The sequence below is a fragment of the Anomaloglossus baeobatrachus genome, chromosome 1, assembly GCF_048569485.1.
Source record: "Anomaloglossus baeobatrachus isolate aAnoBae1 chromosome 1, aAnoBae1.hap1, whole genome shotgun sequence".
NCBI lineage: Eukaryota > Metazoa > Chordata > Amphibia > Anura > Aromobatidae > Anomaloglossus > Anomaloglossus baeobatrachus.
Window position 1 is genome coordinate 94,935,252 of NC_134353.1, and position 25,995 is coordinate 94,961,246.

The 25,995-nt window shown below is 44.2% G+C and overlaps 1 protein-coding gene across 3 annotated transcripts in view; it reads right to left on the reverse strand.

Annotated features, from left to right (window-relative positions):
* The window catches only part of PPARGC1A (PPARG coactivator 1 alpha), a 206,617-nt gene that overhangs the window by 101,542 nt on the left and 79,080 nt on the right, over positions 1 to 25,995 (reverse strand). For 2 of the 3 annotated variants that reach the window (XM_075346931.1, XM_075346930.1), the window contains exon 3: positions 9,667 to 9,861. In XM_075346931.1, the coding sequence (XP_075203046.1) occupies positions 9,667 to 9,861 (195 nt within the window). Of the gene's footprint in view, positions 1 to 9,605; positions 9,862 to 25,995 lie in introns of those variants that run through there. The other variant, XM_075346932.1, reaches the window with a different exon arrangement.

Below are 25,995 nucleotides of genomic sequence, written 5' to 3' on the forward strand. Positions count from 1 at the left end.
AAAAGGCCTCAGAAGGATCAGAGGAACTCCGATTCATGGCGGTCTAAGTCACGTCCTAAAAAGACCGCCGGAGGAACCGCTCCCAAAGCGGCCTCCTCATGACTTTCGGCCTCCTCACACCGCATCCTCGGTCGGTGGCAGGCTTTCCCGCTTTTGCGACGCCTGGCTGCCACAGGTAAAAGACCGTTGGGTGAGAGACATTCTGTCTCACGGTTACAGGATAGAGTTCAGCTCTCGTCCTCCGACTCGATTCTTCAGAACATCTCCGCCCCCCGAGCGAGCCGATGCTCTTCTTCAGGCGGTGTGCACTCTGAAGGCAGAAAGAGTGGTGATCCCTGTTCCTTTTCAGCAACAGGGTCACGGTTTTTACTCCAACTTGTTCGTGGTGCCGAAAAAGGACGGATCCTTCCGTCCTGTTCTGGACCTAAAACTGCTCAACAAACACGTAAAAACCAGGCGGTTCCGGATGGAATCGCTCCGCTCCGTCATCGCCTCAATGTCCCAAGGAGATTTCCTAGCATCAATCGACATCAAAGATGCTTATCTCCACGTACCGATTGCACCAGAGCATCAGCGCTTCCTGCGTTTCGCCATAGGGGATGAACACCTTCAGTTCGTGGCACTGCCTTTCGGCCTGGCGACAGCCCCACGGGTCTTCACCAAGGTCATGGCAACAGTAGCAGCAATTCTGCACTCTCAGGGACACTCGGTGATCCCTTACTTAGACGATCTGCTTGTCAAGGCACCCTCTCAAGTGGCATGCCAACACAGCCTGAACATTGCTCTGGAGACTCTCCAGAGTTTCGGGTGGATCATCAATTTTCCAAAGTCAAATCTGACACCGGCCCAATCACTGACATATCTTGGCATGGAGTTTCATACTCTCTCAGCGATAGTGAAGCTTCCGCTGGACAAACAGCGTTCACTGCAGACAGGGGTGCAATCTCTCCTTCAAGGTCAGTCACACCCCCTGAGGCGCCTCATGCACTTCCTAGGGAAGATGGTAGCAGCAATGGAGGCAGTTCCTTTTGCGCAGTTTCATCTGCGTCCACTTCAATGGGACATTCTCCGCAAATGGGACAGGAAGTCGACGTCCCTCGACAGGAACGTCTCCCTTTCTCGGGCAGCCAAGGCTTCCCTTCAGTGGTGGCTTCTTCCCACTTCTCTGTCGAAGGGGAAATCCTTCCTGCCCCCATCCTGGGCTGTGGTCACGACGGACGCGAGCCTGTCAGGGTGGGGAGCGGTCTTTCTCCACCACAGGGCTCAGGGTACTTGGACTCAGCCAGAGTCCTCCCTTCAGATCAATGTTCTGGAGATAAGGGCAGTGTATCTTGCCCTAAAGGCATTCCAGCCGTGGCTGGAAGGCAAGCAGATCCGAATTCAGTCGGACAACTCCACAGCGGTGGCATACATCAACCACCAAGGCGGAACACGCAGTCGGCAAGCCTTCCAGGAAGTCCGGCGGATTCTGCTATGGGTGGAAGCCACAGCCTCCACCATATCCGCAGTTCACATCCCGGGCGTAGAAAACTGGGAAGCAGACTTTCTCAGTCGCCAGGGCATGGACGCAGGGGAATGGTCCCTTCACCCGGACGTGTTTCAGGAGATCTGTTGCCGCTGGGGGATGCCGGACGTCGACCTAATGGCGTCCCGGCACAACAACAAGGTCCCGACATTCATGGCACGGTCTCAAGATCACAGAGCTCTGGCGGCAGACGCCTTAGTTCAGGATTGGTCGCAGTTTCAACTCCCTTATGTGTTTCCTCCTCTGGCACTGTTGCCCAGAGTGTTACGCAAGATCAGGTCTGACTGCCGCCGCGCCATCCTCGTCGCTCCAGACTGGCCGAGGAGGTCGTGGTACCCGGATCTGTGGCATCTCACGGTGGGCCAACCGTGGGCACTACCAGACCGACCAGACTTGCTGTCTCAAGGGCCGTTTTTCCATCTGAATTCTGCGGCCCTCAACCTGACTGTGTGGCCATTGAGTCCTGGATCCTAGCGTCTTCAGGGTTATCTCAAGAGGTCATTGCCACTATGAGACAGGCTAGGAAACCAACGTCCGCCAAGATCTACCACAGGACGTGGAGGATATTCTTATCTTGGTGCTCTGATCAGGGTTTTTCTCCCTGGCCATTTGCCTTGCCCACTTTTCTTTCCTTCCTTCAATCCGGATTGGAAAAAGGTTTGTCGCTCGGCTCCCTTAAGGGACAAGTCTCAGCGCTCCCTGTGTTTTTTCAGAAGCGCCTAGCCAGACTTCCACAGGTACGCACGTTCCTGCAGGGGGTTTGTCACATAGTCCCTCCTTACAAGCGTCCGTTAGAACCCTGGGATCTGAACAGGGTGCTGATGGCTCTTCAGAAACCACCTTTCGAGCCAATGAAGGATATTTCTCTTTCACGCCTTTCGCAGAAAGTGGTCTTCCTAGTAGCAGTCACATCACTTCGGAGAGTGTCTGAGCTTGCAGCGCTGTCATGCAAAGCCCCTTTCCTGGTGTTTCACCAGGACAAGGTGGTTCTGCGTCCGGTTCCGGATTTTCTCCCTAAGGTGGTATCCCCTTTTTATCTCAATCAGGATATCTCCTTACCCTCTTTTTGTCCTCATCCAGTTCACCAATGTGAAAAGGATTTGCACTTGTTAGATCTGGTGAGGGCACTCAGACTCTACATTTCTCGTACGGAGCCCCTGCGCCGCTCGGATGCACTCTTTGTCCTTGTCGCTGGCCAGCGTAAAGGGTCACAGGCTTCCAAATCAACCCTGGCTCGGTGGATCAAGGAACCAATTCTCGAAGCCTACCGTTCTTCTGGGCTTCCGGTTCCCTCAGGGCTGAAGGCCCATTCTACCAGAGCCGTGGGTGCGTCCTGGGCTTTGCGGCACCAGGCTACGGTTCAGCAGGTGTGTCAGGCGGCTACCTGGTCGAGCCTGCACACTTTCACGAAACACTATCAGGTGCATACCTATGCTTCGGCAGATGCCAGCCTAGGTAGGCGAGTCCTTCAGGCGGCGGTTGCCCACCTGTAGGAAGGGGCCGTTTTACGGCTCTATTACGAGGTATTATTTTACCCACCCAGGGACTGCTTTTGGACGTCCCAATTGTCTGGGTCTCCCAATGGAGCGACAAAGAAGAAGGGAATTTTGTTTACTTACCGTAAATTCCTTTTCTTCTAGCTCCAATTGGGAGACCCAGCACCCGCCCCTGTTCCCTTCGGGCTGTTGTTCTTTGTGTACACATGTTGTTCATGTTGAATGGTTTCAGTTCTCCGAAATTCCTTTGGATTGAATTTACTTTAAACCAATTTATAACTTTTCCTCCTTCTTGCTTTTGCACCAAAACTGAGGAGCCCGTGATGCACGGGGGGTGTATAGGCAGAAGGGGAGGGGCTTTACACTTTTAAGTGTAATACTTTGTGTGGCCTCCGGAGGCAGAAGCTATACACCCAATTGTCTGGGTCTCCCAATTGGAGCTAGAAGAAAAGGAATTTACGGTAAGTAAACAAAATTCCCTTCGTCTCACATATAGTCTGGTAAAAGCCCATACTGTGCCAGATCTGTATTGTGGCACATGTAGTCTGGTGTTGGCCCATACTGTGTCGGATCTGTAATGTGGCACCTATAGTTTGACATAGGTCCTACTACACTGGATCTGCCTTGTGGCACCTATAGTCTTACACACATCTTGATATCTACTGTATATTTACATGGAATTCCAGCTTTAGAAAAAATGTAAAATTTACTATTTCTGGGACATCGGTGGAGCTGCCTCCCCCATGACCTCACCATCCTGAAATCCACTTTGTTATAGTCAATGTTGTAAGTCCCAGAGGAGGAAACTCTACTATTGTCCTAGAAAGGATGAGGAATATTAGTGTTTGCCTAGGTAGAAACCCCTTTTAAAGTGATATTTATATAAAGAAAGAGTTAGTATAGCTTTATTTTACAGATAATATAATGAATCTTGGACTGTAAATTGGGATGAATTGGCTTGGAGATCTCTAGGAACTTACTTGTCCTTCTAGATACTGCTTTCATATTTCAATGAACTTCTCAGTGCTTTTCATCTTCTTACAAGTATATCATTTCTTAGGGTTACCATATTCATAGACACACATTTTTAAGGCCAGATGATTGTTCCTTTGGCCTCTATTGGTTAGCTGATCTAGTACACAATTGTATTTCTCACTTCTGAGGTATGTATTAGTGCTGCTGCATTATTCCATACAGATGACGCCAGCAAAAAAGCATACCAAGAGCATACCAAGGGTGGACATGTTTTCTAAAATAGGAGTACATGGGCAATATATTCTATTGTGAAACTATACCTAGGGGAGAATAGGCCACATACCGGAAAGATAAATGGGTTTCTATTATGGCACCTGGTTTAGTCATCCAGGATAGAAGATTTTCAAATCTTTTCTACGATCCTTGGGCCAGTTTACATGCTAATAGTCCAGCTCCTTTGGAGAGTAGAAGCAGATGTGCAGATTTGGCCTTAAAGGGGTTGTCTACTACTCAGAGAATCCCTTCTCATTTAGATTGTTTTCCCCCATTAAAATAAAAACACAAACTCAACTAGTGTTGGCGCTGTTTCAGCCGTGTTGGCACTCAGTCTTTCAAGGCTGTTGTTACATCACATGAGCTCTGCGCCCAATCAGCGCTAAAATCCCTCTCACCACCTTCGGACACTCATTTCCTATTGATGTTTGAAACGTCCAAAGGTTTGGACAGTGAAGCAGGTGCTGACTGAGTGCAGGGCTCACATGACATAACAACGTTACGAAAGCCCTGGGAGAGTGAGAGCAAACATAGCTGGAATGGTGCCGGCACCGGAGGTTAGAATAAGTTTTTTTTATTTTAAGGCTAGTTTTACACTTGCGTTGAACGGCATCCGTTGCATTGCGTTGTGTGACGGATGCAACGGATGCGTTGCATATAATGGCACAACGGATGCAATGGATTGTACAAAAGAACGCAATCCGTTATAGTTTTTTTTTCTTGACTGTACATAACTGCGCATGGGCAGTTGTGTAAAGATGGTTGCGTTAATGGAATCCGTCAAATAACGGATTCTAACGGAATCCGCCACCATAGGCGTCCATTATAAAAACAACGGACGACGACGAAATCCGCTGCTCTGCGTCATTTTAACGCACGAAAAAACGTTACATGCAGCGTTCCTTCCGCCGGGCGTAAGCAACGCATCGTCGGCCAGCGGAAGCAACGCAGCGTCGGCCAGCGAAAGCAACGCAGGTCCATCAGTCGCAATCCGTCGTCCATACAAGTCTATGGGAACCACAGGGCATTTTTGCAGCATTTTTAGCAGCGCTATTGCTTTGGTGTTATGCAAACCCATGCTAATAAAATACTCCTTTTTACAGTCCCAGCAAAGTCTATGAGATTTCTGAAATCTCATGCACACACACACACAAATCACCTCCAGGATTTTCCTGGCTGTTTTGTCAACCACCTGCGAGTTTGCTGCGTTATTCAAAGAATGAGCATGTCAATTCTTTGCAGCGTTTTAGCAACAGGCTGGCATTGAAACCATCTACAGGATAAAAAAAAACGCTGCAAAACCGCCACAAAAACTGCATTCAAAAAAATGCACCAAAACTGCAGATGACTCCCAGGAGACCTCCTGCTACAAGATCTGGTTTTGATCAGGAAAAAAACATTGCAAAAACATCCTGTGTGAACATAGTCTTAAAGGGATTTTTTTCAACAAAAGTGTTTATTTACCTCCCCATCGGCTTCAGCTATTAAATTCAGGTGTTACTTTCAAGCTTCCAGTGACATCATGGCTACGTTATACATGACTACTACATGCAATCACTCAGCTCATCTGCTCGTGCCATGTACATCAGCAAAGTCGCTGAGCTCAATGACTTCCTGTACGGCCGGTGTCACACTCGCGAGTGCCTCACGTATATCTCGCGTGGGTCTCGCGATGCATCACCCGTCACGGACTCACACTCTCCGGACAGGAGCGTCTCAGCTGCACAGAGATGCAAGCAACCGACCCGCTCCTGTGAGGAGAGTGTGAGTTTGTGCTGGGTGATGCAACGCGAGACTCACGCGAGATACACGCGAGGCACTCGCAAGTGTGACACCGGCCAACCAGTCCCGTGCGCTGTAGTTGTACTGTCACCACTGTAGTCGCTGAACAAAGACCTACGGAGAGCAACACCTGAATTTATTAATTTAACCTAGCAGAAGTCAATAAGCAGGGAAAATAGCAACCCAGATAAATTAGGTAAATTTAGTCTATCACAATCTAAATCCCCCATCCTGCGTCAGCAGATATTTGGCTGAAGTTGATGTTTTACATTATAACTCTGTTTGTTCATATAGGCTGTTGTGTATTAGTACAAGCCCACCATAAGCCCACCATAGGCTTCAGCTGGCAGTATGTGTAGAATAGCTTATGTTCATTATAATACAGATAGAGGGATTATAAATAGTGATGGGCGAATAGTAAGTATTCGTTTTCGGATAATGCTTACGGAATATTGAGTACTATTCTGATATTCTTCACAAAAAGAAAAATGCTCGGGTTCCCCATTGACTTGCATTAGGTTCGTTATTCATGAAGAATTTCTGGAATAGTCTTTGGGATTCGTTATGATTAATCCGAATATGAATAGTTACTATTCGAAAATCACTAATTATAAACTATAGGTCCCTAGCCCGGTGACCAACTAATATGTATGGGGAACTTACAAATCTATCCCATCAGAGGGTCAGGGAAGAGATGGAGTGGGCTTGTTGAATTTTACTCCTGGGAGATTAGGCAGAAGTGTCTGGCAACACCTAACTTTTTCCTTGTAGTGACAATTAGAGATGAGCGAAACTTAGGAAGTTCAGTTCACCAGGTACAACCAAGCCTTAAAAAAGTTCAGTTTGTGACCCAGACTTGATCCGAAAGTCAATAGTAGTCTGTATTTGGGCAGTTCGTGGCTCCACCCATATGCTGCCAGCCATAAGCACAACACTTCTAGGGGAGGGCAGGGTTTTTCAATTTTTTTAAAAATGTTGTGCGTGTGTGCACATTACATCAGATCACGCTGATATTACCCCAAGTGTGAGCCGTTCAAACACTACACGCGCTCAAACAGGGCTGAGCATCAATCATACCCAACTACACCACTGTTCGCTTGAGTAGTTTTCACTCGTAGATCACTTGAACGTCGAACCCGAACTTTGCTTTTTTGGAAGTCGGTTTCCGAACCCAAACTCAGAACATCGAAGCTCAGGTTCGCTCATCTCTAGTGACAATGCTTGGGTAACTGAGACCAAGCCAGCACTGGTCCAACTGTTAAGATGCATAGGCACCTTAAGAAGGCCTTGTCGCTTGCAATAATTATGATTTCTTTACCTGATGTAAGTGCTGCTGATGTCCTGAATGTGACAATGTTTTTTGTTTGTTTGTTCCTTAGATATGGCCACCTCTTCCCTGTATGTGAATCAAGTCGTGCAAGACAATGGGGCATGACCCTCCAATTTTTCTTGTGGGTTTCTTCAAAAGAATCAACCCCAACTTGGCTAACAAGACTAGATTTATATACAGGGAAGAAGGGGGCATAGCTCAAGAATTGAAAAACAGAAATATATGAGATAAGAGGAATTTAGAACAGATAAAACAATTACTGTATTTTCCGGTTTGTAAGACGCACTTTTTTCCCCAAATAACTGAAAGAAAAAAGTGTGGGGGGTGCCTTTCAAACCGCATATGGCTTACCGTCGCGCCAGTGGTAACACAGGGTCAGCGATACTGCGAGCTCGTGGTGTGTCACGACGGGGAGCGCTATTGATCTGTGGACTGCTGTAAATCGCCCGCAGTTGATGAGATTGACTTTAAAAAAATGGCCACGGAGGTGGTGCGTGCACTGATGGGACATAGCAGCCATTTTCTTGAAGTCTTTTATGTCAATCTGCACATGCGCTGCCTCCGTGTCCATTTTCTTTAAGTTTGCTGACGATTCAACGTAGTCCATAGTCCTCCGTCAGATCATTGGTGCTTGCTGCCATGACACCTCACAAGCCCACAGTATGCCGACCCTCTCCTGCCACAACCTGACCCTCTTGAGCCACAACAGTCCCTTCTCTAAGGCGGGCTTTGCACACTACGACATCGCAAGTGCGATGTCGGTGGGGTCAAATTGAAAATGACGCACTTCCGGCATCGCAGGCGACATCGTATTGTGTAAAGGCTCGATGATACGATTAACGAGCGCAAAAGCATCGTAATCGTATCATCGGTGCAGCGTCGGCGTAATCCATGATTACGCTGACGCGACAGTCCGATGTTATTCCTCGCTCCTGCGGCAGCACACATCGCTGTGTGTGAAGCCGCAGGAGCGAGGAACATCTCCTACCGGCGTCACTGCGGCTTCCGTAGGATATGCGGAAGGAAGGAGATTGGCGGGATGTTTACATCCCACTCATCTCCGCCCCTCCGCTCCGATTGGCCGCCTGGCGTGTGACGTCACTATGACGCCGCACGACCCGCCCCCTTAACAAGGAGGCGGGTCGCCGGCCAGAGCGACGGTTGCAGGACAGGTGAGTCCATGTGAAGCTGCCGTAGCGATAATGTTCACTACGGCAGCTATCACAAGGAAATCGCTGCTGCGACGGGGGCGGGTACTATCGCGCTCGGCATCGCAGCATCGGCCTGCGATATCGCAGCGTGCAAAGTACCCCTAAGCCCGCCGACACATCAATGGAGCCCCACACCGTGACACCCCACGAGGCCGCAGTATTGACGACCCTCCGCACACTAACCCTTTTGAGCTGCGACACCCCCTCCTCCGAACTTGCCGGCAGATCAACCACCGTGACACCTCATGAGCCCGCAGTATCGCTGACCCTCCATCCACTGACCCTCCTGAGCCATGACACCCCCTCCTCCAAGCCCTGCATCCTGTGACCTTTCTGAGCCGCTCCACCACCGCCACTCCCCCCCTGGTGAGCTAATATAAGAGGCACTAGGATTATATGACGAACCCTCATTTTAACAGTAAAAATGATATTTTTCCTAGTTTCCTCCTTCAAATTTGGGGTGCGTCTTATAATCAGGTGCGTCTTATAAAATGAAAACTACTGTACATATTATTACAGAGTGGAAGGTTCTCTGATAAGCCGACATCCCAGAGATCTGCTTACACGTAAACCAAGATTCCCATCATCTTCATATTACATATTAGAATAGAATAGTGAGATTTGTCACTGACCTCATTACTAACACCTTCCCATCACTTTGCTATGAAGCACCTCCTTGGGCCAAGTACGGACAATTCCATTACAGTGACTAAAATAATTTGAGGTTACACGCAAGTATGTGTCATCTGGTCAATAACGCCAGGAGAAGAGCACTCTGGCCTTGAAAGTGGTGAAATGGATGATATTGATTATGGGTCCCAGATAACATTACAAATCAATGCTAGAAGTTAAAAATAAACCTCCCTAAATAAAAAGGATCCATGCACTTCCCAACTCAATGGCCACTCCACTAGTTCAGAATGTCATGTGCAATCTTATTACAGCTACGTCATTCTTTTTTTTTTTTTTAGACCTAAAATTAAAGTCCAAACCTTATTTTGACTACATCATACCCATGCAGGGGGTAGCCAGAAGCACATCCAATTCCTGTTAAACAGTAGGAAGGGTTCTTACTAGTGACGGCTCTTCTGCCTCCTGTGTTGGAGGGGTGCCGTCAGGCATAGATGAAAGGCTGGGATCATGTTCATTGGTCACATCTCCATCTGTCAGTGCATCAAATGAAGGCAATCCATCCTCATCCACAGGGAGACTGTCCAATGTCTCAGTAAGAACTGCTAGCAGGTTTTCTTCATTCTCCTCTTCTATTTTCTGCAAGAGCAATAATTGAAAGTGTCAATAATATAATAAACTGCCATCATTTCCCCAGTAGTCACCCTACACCAAGTACATACATTCAATGTCACTGGTTTATAATTAGATGTCACTGGCTTATCATTAGCTGTTGTTAACTGGAGCCTTTACGGCCTTGATGCAGGATTTACTATGGGGTTCCTGAAGTATGGTGTCACAGCAAAGCCTATCAGCAGCCACACGTACATACGTTAGCCCAGATGACGCGTAAACTTGTGTTTAGTGCAATGATCTTTCTCCAATGTCAGAGGTCAATGGAAAAATAGATTGCACAGGTTGGATTTCCTGACCAATTTTATTGTTTCCCCCGAGATAACCGCCTGGAAGGCGCTTATCTCCCTTTACCCCATGAAAGCAAATTAAGAAAACATCTTTTAGGTCTATGGACAACTATAGGCATAATAGTGTGGACTACAAGTTCTGTATCTACAGTTTCAACCATATAATCCATATTGTAATGTAGGAAACCATAATGGCAGATTGGTCAATAGGATGTAATGTGATGTGATCGCGGCTGTATCTTGAACATCCTTCCACTAAGGTGTCTTGAAATGTAATAACCTTTTAAATTCTAACATTACCAGTCACTATGTGTACGCAATAAATCTTTTATTATAATTGCCTGTTTTTCCTTCAAGCAATGGCCACGATGAACGGAAAAATATGGAAGATATTAAAGCCTGTAAGTCTGTCATATATGAATGGATATCAATCAAGGCGCTAGAGTAAATAATTAAAATAAGACGATTGTTGGGTTGTCTCATGATGATGTCTAAATGCCTAATACACATACATTACACCATCCTCCAAAATTATTCGGCGGGTAAACACTCAAAAACGAATAATTGTGCTGGCTGACCAATCACAGACTGTCACTTGGAGTTTTGCACAAACTGTCATGGAGGCGTCAGCCTCTGTTCACATTGCGGAGTCTGACAATCTGATGGTTTCTCTGGTGTTTCTGATGTCTTATCATTCATAGACAGGCTAACAAGAGTTAATCTCCGCTAGCCTGGTCATTAGGCTGCCTTGCTCACATGTTGTAAGGAAGCCAATCACATCTGCTCCTCTCATATTTATGCTGGAGGAAATCTTCTACCTTCGCCAACTATAGTTTATGCTAAGTTGGTCTGTGAGTTGTGATGTCCCAGACTAGGTGGAAAAGGAGTTCCTTTATGCTTGCTGTTTTTGTGGAGCTACCTGCCATCTTGTTGTTTACATCCTGCTCTTGTTTTGCACCTGATCTCTTACTGTCTTATACCTCTGTGTGTGCGTTCTGTGTCACAGAGCTTTGGTTTCTCCTTTTTGTCTATTTCATTGAGCTAAATCACACTCCTGTCCTGGCCTCCCTGAGTGAGGAGGAGGGGTTAAAAGATCAGGGCTGGTCAGGAGCAGAGCCAGGAAGGAGACTGAGACATCCCCACCATTAGGGGTATCTCTGAGAATAGAGACAGCACAGGACCCTCTAGTCTGAGGGTCAGCTCAGTGGCCCCAGTTTCCAGCTATCTCCATAGTCCTTAGTGACACAAACATTCATCCTTTCAAATGAAATCAGCCATATTTAACATATTTGAATGAAACTTGGATCCATCATCTTTTTGTGAAAGAAAGATAGTTCATCCATTAACATTTTTTCATTGAAAGAATATTACTAGAAAGATCACTCATTCTTCGCCCGGTGTCATTGAACATATAAATGGCAAGGTGTATATGAAAACTTAGATAATACTTGTTGTTTGTTAACTTTAAAAGTCAAACTGGTTTGTGAAGTTATCAAAAGTCTACATTTGGTCTATCACCGATCTAATCTTTTACATGTCACTCTGTAACAAGGCCACCATTTTTAAAACACGGCAAGAGAGGTTATACCCTTTGGATAAAAGTAAAATGAAATGGACGATGGTGGATATATAAAAAAAAGATCATTGAATGGTTTAGTGAAACAACTGATCATTTGTTTCGACTGATAACCATTCGTAATCTTTCAAAATATCTTGGATTTTTTTCAGCCAATGATCAACACAAGCTGCATCAGGGCAGAAAAAAGAAACAATACTGGCCAATATAGTCTGCGATGTGCTTGGGTTCCATAAAAAACAATGTTTGACTAACGAAGGAAATGTTTGTTGGCCCATTTTCATCTAATGTGTATGGAATTCTTTAGATCGGACTGTCCAATCTAAGTATTCTCTTGAGACGATGCTCAAAACGAATAACAAAATAATGTGCCTTAAAGAGAAGAACCAAATTTGAAGTCAATCACATACAATTCGACTTTTTTTCTTAAAACTTGATTCTCAAAAATAGCGTTAAACAATATTGATGTAATATTTCGTGTGTGTCTGCAGAGACAGAAAGTTAGCCCACACAATCTGGTGGCTCAAATAAACCCAGTTAGTGTAGCCACCATAGTTATTAATTCTTAGACTCATAATGCTACATCATTAATAATATTTAATGATATATTATAGTTGTTCATCCAAACCATTATGCACAAAATACTGTTTATAGCGCATCATATAAATCATGAGATGTCTCAGGTGTAGATTCACAAATGGAGGAAGACAGAGTTAAAAACCGGACTGCCACAGTGAGAGATAATATTAGAGTCCTGACAAAGTGATTATATTCAGTAATTTGTGTGACGCATTTAGGAGTAGATACTCCTTCTTCTGGAGAATGAGATAGCGTTTGTCTTCCTTATTTAGGTGTGGATTCACATTAGAGCAGTGCTTCTCAACTCTAGTCCTCAAGACCCACCAATAGATCATGTTTTCAGTTTTTCCTCAATAGTAGCAGTGATTCACGGCACATGTGTTCTCCATGTGCTATCCCTGATCTGTGATTTGTGATAGCACATGGAGATTAGGCATTCTAAACTCACCTGTCCCAGCAACTGCTGTCCGTGGTGCTGAATCTCCGGCTCTCCTGTGTCCAGCCGCTGCTGTCTCTCCTCTGTAGCTACTTCCGTATCGGCTGTGCAGTGCATAACTCCATATTCATGACCATAATTAGCTGGGCTGGAAGCAGGAGACAGCAGCGGCTGAAGACAGCATCGCTGGAGAAGGTGAGTTTAAAAAGCTCTTCATTTTAAATGTACGTGTTTTTCTGGTACGTGTTTCATGGAACACACCACTGTGTCTTCTGTGTGACATCAGTGATGCCAGAAAAAAATGGACATGTCTCCGTGAAGAAATCAAGAAATTGATTTTAATGGGTCTGTGTATGTCCGTCATTCTGGTACGTGAAAACACAGTAACATTTGTACCAGAATCACTGACATGTGAAAGAAGCCTTAGACAGTGAATAATTTTATCATGTATGCAACATTATGGAAATCCTGGAAACCCGATTGAGGAAAATCTAAAAACATGATCTGATGGTGGGTCTTCAGGACTGGAGTTGGGAAACACTGCATTACAAAAATGTTGTCCGGAATTGGCTACCATTATCTCTAGGACACAGCATTGAATATCCTTAGGCCACTTATGAGCAATATATTGGCCCTTTCATGTATAGTTAGAGGTGTACTGATTTCTGGGCCTGTTGGTTATAATTGAGAACCAAGCATAAGAGCATTATCTACATGTTTAGGTTTGAGAAAGGCAAGGGTAACTTCCGATTTGCAAACATGGCTGGCTTTCAAACATGGTCATAGGGCCAGTTCACATCTATTATATTAGATATCGTCTTTACAACATAAACCCCCTATAGATTATCACGTAAGCAAGTAATTATGCCCCATATTTTGCCGTCAGCACAAATTTTAACATAATTGCCACACTAATGATACAGACAGGCCCGCGTACAACAGAAGATGACGCCAATTGTTAAATCATTGGATGTCAAACTTCTTCTACAGCAGTAAAAAATCTTTAAAAAAAAAAAAAGATTGTATAGAAGCTAAAATAAATGGATACAACTTTCCAGAACAGAACAAATCAGTAAGCAATTTATTAAGCTGTGAGAGGGGCTTTGCAGTGCAGACAAACAGATGCCCTATATTGCTATGGCATGGTGCCATCTCTCCAGCTGTGGCACAATCTTGCAATGAGTGGCTGTTTACTGAGTGAATGTGTGACACTAAAAGTCGAAGCTGTCACCTAACGGCGCACTCTTTCTGCATTTGTCACTAGAGACAAAGCAGTGCCTGTGCGTTCGACACGTACAATAGGTCTACCAGTAAACCATGGCCCATTTTATTGACTGTCTACTAAGCTCATGAAAGCCTGGCAGCACCGGACAAATATTTACATATAAATCTACAAAAATTGGCATCATATCAAAGCCAATATCTATTATAATATCACAATTGAAGCCTCTACACTCCATTTAAGCATTCCGCCCGGAGACAATGAATGAACAAAGTGGGTGATTAGTTACTGCAGTCATAGATAGACTGGCACCCGGCTCCGGCTGACACATACCGTGGGCACAGGTCTTCTACGGAGCAGTCTCAATTAGTTTTCTACAAGTTTCAGCAATCAAAACGCCCAGGAGAAAGCTACGTATGTAACAAAGATGAGTCTGCTAAACAATTAATGTCACATTATATTATCGCCTGTGTCCCAATTTACACAGCAAATAAATCAACGTCACAATAAATAAGGCGCACTTGCCGACTAACACATGTCTGTTTAGAAAGTGACATGGCAGAGCAGCCCATTACTTACTAAAATGACTCTGCAAGGTAACCTTTATATTTTTGACGAAGCCATTATTTCTAATTATCGCAAATTGCTATTTATATAGAAACAAATTTATTAACTGCGGAGGGACGGATGGAGTTCGAGAGCGGGAAATCAATCAAAAGGTGGGAAGAACACAAGCTTGGAACCAATTGTTCTGCGAGATAACAAGAGAGAATATTTAATTTTGTCAATTAAAGCGACCCTTACGCATTTTTGGAGATGGCCATATTTATACACTGGGCCACCACCAATACGGAATACTGCTAAAAGAGGTGGTTTACCCTTTTTCATTAGTAGCCACATCAATATAACGTTGAGAAACAAGGTTTCTCTCAACTTGTGTTGGCAATAGTGCCTGTGAGCGGCGCCATTGTGGTTCGCTCATCCACATGAAGTGACCCCGTCCGGTGATGTCACGTCAACTGAGGCAGGCCCCAGTCTTCCTGAGCGACTGGGCTGTGGGTGGCGTTTCACCGCTCGTCACAGCGCAGTATCGCTCCTGCTTGCAATGCTCTGCAGTGAAGGAGGGAGCATGTGACATGCTGGGCTGTGATGAGCGGTGAAACAGTGCCTGCAACCCAGTCACTCACAGAGACTGGGGTCAGCCGTAATGATGTTGGGTCAACTGGAAGTTGAAGTGACATCACCAGACATCAGAGGTCACAGAGGTCACAGAGCCCGGGAGGGGGGGAGGGAATCACTTCATGGGGATGAGCGGACAGCAATAGCGCCGCTCATAAGCACTATTGCCAATACAAGGTATTTGAGAGAAGCCTTGCTTCTCAACGTTATATCGATGTGGCCAGTAATGCTAATTAGTGAATCACCCCTTTAAGGCCATGAAAAACAGGTACTAAGAGCTACCAGACTTTTTTCCTTTAGTCTAGCACCTAAATATTCTGCAGAATTTTTAGGAAGGTCCAAGTCCCAGACTAAATCATTTAATTTGAGCTGTGAAAAAAAGCTTTAGTTCGTTGAGCCTATGGAGTCAGTGATTGTGAAAAAACTGTATGTAATGGTTTTTTTCCATTATTTTTACCGAGTTTATCGATCAAGAGTATACAAAATTCACCTCTTACTTTTCAATTAATGTTACCCTTGTTGACCTGTGTAGTTTAACCATAAAGCAACGTACACACTGGAGATATTTTTACCTCAGTATCTGGAAGCCAAAACCAGAAGTGGGTGGAAATTGCAGAAGTAATGTCCATGTTTCATCCACTCCTAGTTTTGGCTTACAGATTCTGAAGTAAAAAAAATTACCAAATACTCAACGCGTGTATGTGGCCTTATGGTCAAATTACACAGGTCAACAAGGGTAAAATTGTTTGAAAAGTAAGAGGAAAATTTCATATACTTTCGATTGCTGAACTCAGTAAAAATAATGGAAAAAAATTCATCGCGTACAGTTTTTCACAATCACTGACTCGATAGGCCCAACGAGCTAAAGCTTTTTTTCACAACTCGAATTAAATTATTTAGTCAGGGACTTGCACCTTCCTAAACATTCTGAAGAACATTTAGGCTCTAGACTAAAGGAATAAAGCCTGCTAGCTCCTGGTACCTGTTTTTCATGGTACGGAAGCAGAGAAAAGGAATTCCTTCCACACTTTTCTCAAGACGATGCTCTATTGTATTGCAGTGATGTTCCTGGGCTGATGAAAAAAATTAACATTGAGTACAATGTGAGCGAGTGGAGATATTTTATTGATTCATTAAAAAAAAAAGTCTGAAAGATGCTACTGCACAATGGCAGCAAGCATGCTTCATTGCCTGTAGGACATTCTGTGCACTTGAGGGAAGGCTATGAGAATTTAAACTTTATTCTCAAGAAACTTAACTATGAGGATCAAGGATGGTCAATATGTGTTGATATGAAAGTTCTCTCTTTGTTCCTTGGGTAGCAAGGAGGATACATGAAAGTATTCATCACTGGAGCCAAAAAAGTTGTCCAACGAGAAAATCTTTACAACGCGGACTCAAGAACATAGTCTTGGAAAGTTTAGTTGATCCCAGTAAAGTTCTTCCACCACCACTCTACATTAAGCTTGGACTGATAAAGCAGTTTGAGAAAGCTCTACCAAAATAAAGAGATTTTTAAGTACCTGTTTATCAAGTTTCAGGGACTCTCCAAGACAACACTGAAGGAAAGCATTTTTATGGGTACGGATAATCGGAAACTCATGAAGGACAACATGGTGGAAAAAAAAATATCTATTGAGAAAAGGGCTTGGGATTCTTTTAAAGAAGTCATGAAGAAATTTCTAGGTATCAACAAACATCCAAAATTTAAGTGCATCAGGGAGAACATGCTGAAATGTTTCAAAGCCTTGTGTTGTCGGATGAATTTGAAGTTCCATTTTTTACATTCCCATTTGGACTACTTTCTTAAAAACCCTGATGCTGTTAGTAAAGAGCAAGGAGAAAGATTTCATCAGGATATCAAGAAGATAGAATGACGATAGAACGCCGATAACAAGGTAGATGGAACGTGAAGATGATGGGGGACGACTGCTGGATGCTTCACAGAGAAGAGCTGCAGACTTCTATCAAGAGAAAAGGAATAGGCGCAAAAATTTACAATAAAGTTGCAGAATGAATGTTCAATTCATTTTTTTATATATAATATTGTGTACATTTTTTTGCTACAATAAAGATTTTCTTGCTCATCTCACTTGTATGTAATTTCACATGCATTTTGTGAAAAATCCATACATGTCCAAGCATGTCCATTTCTTTGCTTTCAAGGATACAGTTCTATTCTCCTATTCTCATTGTAAAAGGAGGTCGGGAAAATACAATAAGTGAAAGAAAACAATGAAAGGTGTATGGTCACTATTAAAGCTCCCATATACAATAAAGGCCCAGTCACACACAACGACTTACCAGCGATCGTGTTAGGAGGTTGTTGGTAGGCGTCAAACACAGCGATGCGTCCTGCCCAGCAGGACATCGCCTTTGAAGAAAATGGTCCGGACCATTCGGAACGACTAGCCATCTCACAGTAGGGGCCTATTCGCTGGTAGGTGTCACACATAACGAGATCGCTGACGAGATCATTGCTACATCACAGAAACTATGACTCAGCAACAATCTCGTTAGCAATCTCGTTGTGTGTGATGGGGCCTTAAGAGCCAAACCTGTAGTTATCAGTGGGATTGTTCGCCAGTCTAATATGTATGGGGGCCTCCCGGCTTTCCCTGCACAGATGATTTCAGCACAGGAGGATCTGATCAGTTGAATTTCAACATCGATCATTTGGTTTGGTGCAGAAATAAGACTCCTCTGGCAGTAAATTCTAAAGAGCAGAGGAATGATCAGCCAAGTCTAGTATTCTTGTGTATGGGAGTGTAGGGTGAGATATTAGCTGAAAGATTATTTGATAGAAAGATATCTAATGTATATGGAAGCCGCCTCCATACTGACAATCAACTGAATTGGGGAAGTATGCCCACTTTTATCTAATCTATATAGGCTATGTTAGACCCTGTCCTCCTGGCTCAATAATCCTTTAACTTATTCATATAAATAAACTGCAAAGGATTGGGGCTTGGTTAGCCGATATCCAGCCAAATTAAGGAACACAGAAAACCTATGCAATTAACATTCTGTTGTGCCTCTGTGGGCACCATTGATCTAAATTTATATATACTGTATATATATATTTGTGTATTTACGCATGTGTGTATGAAAAAAGTTAGAAAATGAAGTATCGGCACACAGGATGGCAGTCGCTTACATATTCTGAGTTCTGTCTTGTACTGGTCTCCACGAGGACTAGCTTGAAAGTCATTGCTGTGAAGAATTAGGCAATTGGAATTGCCTTTCAAGGTTGTTAAGTCGCTGATAAAACAGCTGTGAGCCTACGAATGCTTTCCATGCACAAACCTATCACGTTCGAGCAGTTTTTGCACCAATTTTACGAATATGTTACAACCAGCAACAGCCTTGGAAATATTGATGTATTTCAAACCAAAACATGGAATAGCATGCTTGATAAATTTCAGATTTCTGCCAGTATTCATTTTTGCAATAGAAGCGCCCTGGAGATATAGGTTGTTTTCTTGGGCGTTAGGAAGACATAGATCCATATAAGCTTTAATAACATAATGGGATAATTACACCCAGTGTAATCTTCTATGGTGATTTTTTAATATGATAAATACAATTATAGGTTAGGGAACATTTTGTACCTTATAAGCAATTGCAGTGACGGAAGAAAATAAATTCTATGGTGGACAGAAAACCCAAAGGGGTTCCATCACCACCAATATGACATATGATCATAATTGAGGATAGAGCCATTGTGTACACTAGGCGAATCCATGTATTACAAGGATGGCTATTCTTCTGGATAGTTACCATGTTATTCTTCATTTGTGACTGGCTGTGGTTAAGCTCAGCACCTTGATCATAAAAAAAGAGTTATTCTTTATAGTAGGGGTCGGGAATCTTTTTGGCTGAGAGAGTCATGAACGCCACATATTTTAAAATGTAATTCCATTAGAGCCATACTCACCAGGGGGGAGCGACGGTGGAGGAACGGCTCAAAAGGTCCCAGGAGGCGGGGTAGGCGATGCTGCGGGCACGCAGGAAGGGGTGTCGCGGCTCAAAAGGGTCAGTGTGCGAAGGGTCGACGACACTGTTGCGGGCACGTGGGATGTAACGACGGTGATGCCACTGATCTGTCAGCAAGCTCGGAAAAGGTGTCGTGGCTCAGCGGAGGGTCAGCGATACTGCGGGCCTGTGGGGTGTTGTAGCAGCAAGGACAATTGATCTGCCGGCGAGCTGCTTTGAATCTCTCGCAGTTGACAAGGTCAACTTCATGAAAATGACCAAGGCTCATGCGCATATCAACGCAATGAACTTCAAGAAAAAGAGGCTCGTCGGAGGGGGTGTCGCGGTTCAACAGGGTCAGTGTGCAGAAGATCGGCGATACTGCGGGCTTGTGGGGTGTCACGGTGGTGGGCGCCATTAATCTGCCGGCGGGGTCAAAGGAGGGGGTGTCGCGGTTCAAAAGGCTCAGTGTGTGGCAGCATAGGATCGGCAATATTGCGGGCTTGTGGGGTGTCGTGGCGGTAAGCACCATTGATCTGCTGGAGGACTGTGGGCTCCATTGAATCATCAGCAGACTTAAAGAAAATGGCCACGGAGGCGGCGTGTGTGCAGATTGATGTAATGGACTTCAAGAAAATGGCTGTGGAGTCCTATCTGCGCACGTGCCGCCTCTGCAGCCATTTTCTTGAAGTAGATCTCGTAAACTGCGGGAGATTCAAAGCAGCTCGCAGTCTGCCAGCAGATCAATGGTGCTTGACGCCGTGACACCCCACGAGCCCGTAGTATTACCAACCCTGCACCACCACTGCCGCCATGGTAAGTCTTATGAGGTTTGTAAGACGCACCCCCATTTTTACCCCAGTTTTGGGGGGGAAAAAGTGCATCTTACAAACCGGAAATACAGTATTTTTTTTATTAAAGATTTGTCTGCGAGCCAAATACAGCCATCAAAAGAGCACATCTGGCCCTGCTTTATAGGAAAAGTCTTGAAATAAAGGAGATCAGATGACTGAAGGTCCCATAGTACACCAATAAAGGCATAAAGGCATAGCGCCATACATCTAGTGGTCATGAATGGTATTATAAGCTCTCTCTCCACTTCTATGGGAGAAAGCTTGCAGTATCATCCATTGTCACTATACAATGGAAGGAGCTATATAATTTCCAATGCGCCACAATTTATCTGAGTGGTGCGGGAGACATGAGTCATCACCCATCTGATACATAATATACTAATAAAGTCTTTAAAAGTCCCTTTAATTTTTATATTAATTGCTTATTTTTTATTGTTTGATATACCACATTTTATAATCAAAGCTCATTTTTTACACTTTATGTATAAATAGTCATCATAACAATCCAATTACCAATTTACAAATTAGATGATGACTCACAAGCCTTACAAGAAAGCCCTATCCAACGACTACACAGCTACTCCGAAAAATAGAATTAGAAAAAGAAGTAAATAATATCAGCTTAGAAATACATTTTTCTTTTCCTGACGGCCTTTTCCCTAGTATTTTTCTTGGCAGAGAATCAGATATATGAAAAAAAATGTATATACATTTTTGGCTGCGTGGCAGGATAATATATGAAGAAAAATGAGTGATGTGCAGGGTTACGCGTGAACATTTGTTTTAGGGAATATAGAATTGAATGAGATATATTGCTTTCTTTCTAAATAATAGATTAGGAAGCAGTTTTTCTCGCATCCTTTCATATAAAGGTAGAAAAAATCCCCATCCGCTATAGATTTTCATGGGCATTCAATAGCTTTATGGTGTCAAGAATTTGCATCCTCTTATACTGCTACAGGCCTCGCTTCTTCATACAAGTCTTGGAGATGAATGAATGATGAAATATGGCGCCTATAAAGTTGTTCCTTGGGGACAGCGCCATAAAAATAGAGTAAGAAAGAGCCAGAATAAAATATTGGAGATGTCAGCTCTAGATATTGACATTGAGATGAATACCAAGAGCTCGGAGTCTGGGACTCAGATATTCCCTGGCAGATAAATGGTACATCACAGCGGCGGATGTTACCACCATGTCGGCCGTACTATGGTAAGTGATGGTTCACATTTATGGGTCAGGTCATAAAGAAAGCCAGGGTGCAAGAGATAAGAACATTAGTCAATCAATATTATTAAAGCACAACATAAAATTATGGGGTTTTTTTTTACAGCTAGCAAGGCCTAACATATGTAATTAGTCTCAATGCTAGGATTGCATGGGCCACCTTAAATAAAAAATTGGCAATATTGGCAAAAATTGAAAAACGTTCAGGAAGGTGAGTTAAAAAATACTTAATGTAGAATTAAAGGGGTGTAACGCTTGCCACTACCTTACGGGGTCGCATGAACGGAAGGGTAGTCAGGGGAGCCGGGGTCTGGTAACAGGAGGTCATGTATAGTCATAAGGGGTAAACAGAGACATAGTCAGGGCATAATTCGAAGGTCACAATTGCAGAAGAGCACGTAGTAGTAGAAGAGAGCAAGCAAAGATGTAGTAAGATAACGGTCTGGGTTTCAAGACCATTGGTTCTCAATTCTCGACCGTATCCAATTCAAACTAGTAACACTGACTTATAAAGCCGTCAATAATCCGTCTCCTCCGTATATCTCCGAATTAATCTCCCACTATACTCCAACACGTAATCTCCGGTCCTCCCAAGATCTCCATCTCGCCTTCTCACTCATTTGCTCCTCATCCAACTGCCTCCAAGACTTCTCCCGAGCATCTCGTTTTCTGGAATTCGCTGCCTGAATACATCAGATTATTTGCCACACTTGCAAACTTCAAACGGAACTTGAAAACTCATCTGTTCAGAAATGCCAATAGTCTCCAATGACCCCACCGCTTCACCACCGCCGGAGCTGCCGCCTCACCACCGCCAAAGCTGCCGCCTCACCACTATATAGGAACGGATGTCTCATCATCGCCCCACCTTCTGTTTCCTCCCCATTATCCTATAGAATATAAGCCTGCAAGGGCAGGGTCCTCTTCCCCCTCTACTAGTCTGTCTATTGTAACTTGTACATGTATTTTGTATGGAACCCTTTCTCATGTATAGCATCATGGAATCAATGGTGCTGTATAAATAAATATTCATAATAATAAAAAAAGACAGGAATGCACGACAGGAATAGGAAGTGGGCAGAGGGAAGTTTAATAACAGTCCGGGGTCAGAATACCAAGATTAGAATACTAAAAAAGGGGGAGACAAAGGGCGCAATAGGGTCTTACCCGATATAACAAGTGGTGATAGGAAAGGAACAGTAACACTCACCTGATAGGGTTGTGCCAGTCACAACTCCTTCAAAAGCATGTGAGTGTCCGTGTGATTCAAGCAGCGGCCCCGTATAACAATATAGAATTTTAATTAAATATAGAGAGGGAACCACGGGTATATGCCGCGCTTAAAAACCACTGAAGTTGAAATGATGTGAAAATTTCTCTTTTATTTACAGCATTCCTACGCGTTTCAGAGACAAAGACCGTCTCCTTCTTCAGGGAAAAAAGAAATCATCTTTCTGTGATTTCTTTTTTCCCTGAAGAAGGAGACGGTCTTTGTCTCTGAAACGCGTAGGAATGCTGTAAATAAAAGAGAAATTTTCACATCATTTCAACTTCAGTGGTTTTTAAGCGCGGCATATACCCGTGGTTCCCTCTCTATATTTAATTAAGATTAGAATACTGGCAGAAGCACAAACTATGGCAACAAAGCAGAGCCAGAGAATATGTGGCGCCCCTGACCTGGTTAGGCACCACTGAGTACTGCACCCATGCTGGGTCAGTACAAAACAGGTAATCCCAAAGGCTGACTAGGGTGTGGACACACAGACACTGGTAACCAGGACACACACACACAGCTTAGAGGGGACCCCTGGGCAGTCCCAGGGAGGGGGCGTAGCTCTCACATCTCAGCTAGTGGTAGGTGGTGGGACTGGAGACGAGGAGTTGTGCAGTGGCAGTCAGAGGAGTAGGAGTGGAGGAGCCGCGTCTGAGGTGTGGAGCAGAGGAGCAGGACACACTCAGACCCAGCACCTGTAGTGGCTGCTGGTGAGGGAGAGCGGCTATCCAGTAGTGCTGGCTGAAATCCACCTAGCGAAGAGGTGGCTGAGTAAGGAGACTACCGGTAGACCAGGGCCGCACGGGGAAACAGGTCCCCAGAGCAGGAACCCATCTACTTGGCCTGCAAAACCTGCTGGTGAGGGTACTGAATGTGCCTCACCAACCTACAGAGTCCGCAGCATCAGCAGCAACGAGGGGGCCCATAAGGAGGATTGAGCCTGGAGCCATCTTAACCTTGGTCCATGCTGCCAGCAAACGGGCCAGAAAGGGGAGAACGGCAGTTGCGACTTTTCTGGGTGATCCCCACAGTACTACAAGTAAGGAGACACCCCAAACAAGAAGGGCTAGGAAGGCGAGTCAGCAGTCACCCCTACATCAGCCGGAGGGATACCTGGTTCCATCTGGTTCATCATAGCATCGCCCGGGTTGACTCACCCCTGCCATCTGAAAGTGAGTAAAAACCCTGAAAGACATTGCTGCTTGTGTGTGAGTTCTTCTGCGACCTGTGGTACTACACACTTACACTGGGCCCTGGGGCCAGCCTCACTCTCGGGAGGGCATAACATCAAACTGCATTTACCATCAGCCAGAGAAGCTTCCTAAACTGCAGTGGCGGTCACCCACTGACCGCAAATATTGAGAGGGGCGTCACGATTCCTATTGAAGTTAACCTGACTTGCCTGTTGTCGGACGAATCCCAGCACGTGAAGTCCCTAAAGACCCTGAGGCGACCCGAAGGTAATGGGGCTACACAAATACAACTGGAAAAATTCTGGGGGAGCATGCGCAGTAAAGAAGCCGGAAGATGGAAAAGCTGAGTAACCAGCACCTCCCAGAACTAACCTGGACTCCAGTATAGTGACCAAGCTGCTAGTTCATTAACAAGGATGGTGCTGCAGAGCAGCTCCAAGGGCAAAATGCTCTGCACAAAGGAATAGATACAATGCCAGATCTGTAAGTGCCGCAGAGCATCTCCAGGTCTGTTAGATACTCTGCACAGAGAATCGTGACAAGGGGTTGTCTGGTCTAAAGTGATAAGTCTGCAGTCACTCTATGTGTCACTCTATATGACTGCAGACTTACCAATCCTCCCAGCGCACTCACTGCGCTGTGAGGATTTGCAAATTTTTGAGCCAAGAATGGCGGCCATGTGAATACAATTGTGTGCTATGCATGTTCCCGGCCAGAACTCGACTAGTGAGAGCAGCCTCACTCAATACAAGTGTATTAAGCAAAGCCGTGCCCACTAGACGGCCGCGCCTACTAGTCAGCCACACACACTCCGTCCATATACTTGTATAGAGTGAGGCTGTGCCCACTAATCGGGTTTTGGCCAGGAACATGCATAGCGCACAAATGCGTTGTTCCCAGCTTACAAATCGGCAAATCCTCGCAGAGCACTGGCCGTGCACTGGGAAGAACCAAAAATATGCAGTCACATAGAGGGATTGAAGATTTATCACTTTAGACCGGACAACCCATTTAATTTCGACAAGCTACCCCATAAGAGCTGTTGGAAATCAAATGATGTGATATATGAAAGACAATAAAGAGGAATTAGTTCCAGCTCCCTAAGATAATATCCCAAAACGTTTTTAAAACATGGTTAAAGTTCCATGGCACTAAAAAATAGGATAAACATACTAGAAGAAAAAGCAATGCGTTTCGATCTTTCTCCTGCTATTTTTACCAGACCTCTGCTTAAGATCGAAACGTGCCACTTTTTCATCCAGTATTGTTTTTTCTAATTTTTAGGGCCATGGAATTTTAACCATTTTAGAATAAAGTTTTGGGATTTTTTTCTCAAGGAACTGGAACACATTCCTTTTTTGTTATTTGTTACATATGACTGATTAGAATGGCGTTCCTCACACTTGGTACGATTTGGCCTATTTTGCTGAACTGGCTACATTGTCATTTTTGATCTTATAATGAAGAACCAATTATTATCTGAACTGGGTTTGTTCTCAATTGTAGGTTAATATTGGGGTTGGCATTTTGACTTTTTATTTTTTCTGGATGGCTTATCAAAAAATTACGGACAACCAAGATTTTTTACAGACACATAGGAAAACTTTAATAAATCATTATGATTATAAGTGATCCATGTCTACAGTCCAGCATTCTGGTATGAAGACATGAGCTGCAGTCACTGTAATCTGTTAAATGATGATAATTACAGTCAAAATAATCTGTATAAGTTTCTTCAGCTTCCAAAAATTCATGGACGGATACAAAATTTTAGACTTTCCTTGAATTTCTGGATGGTGGGCAACTTTTGTTAATATTTTGCCTAGACAGGTTCACTTTAGATTTTTGCCATCTACCGTATATAGGGGATATATTAGAGCTGAGATAATAAGTCCTTCAGATCACTTAGAAGGAACGTACAACTGTAACCAGAAAATAACTATTGTTTAAATCAGTTTTTATAGTAAAAGTATGTTTTATAATTTTTCTTTCAATTTTCCATATTACAATTCATATCAAAGGGAACCTGTCAGGTGCAATATGCACCCAGAACCACGAGCAGTTCTGGGTGTATATCGCTAATCCCTGCCTAACTGTCCCTGTATACACTAGCATAGATAAAGAGATCTTTAGAAAAAGTGTTTTTATAAAGATCTTTTACCGTAGAGCGAGGAGACTAGTCCCCTAGGCGTTAGTTCCCCTGGCTAGTCGGCTCCATTAGCATGTTAGTACACCCCTGTGGATGTGCTATCATGCTAATGAATGTGCAGTGTAACAGGATCATCACACTCACCTTTCC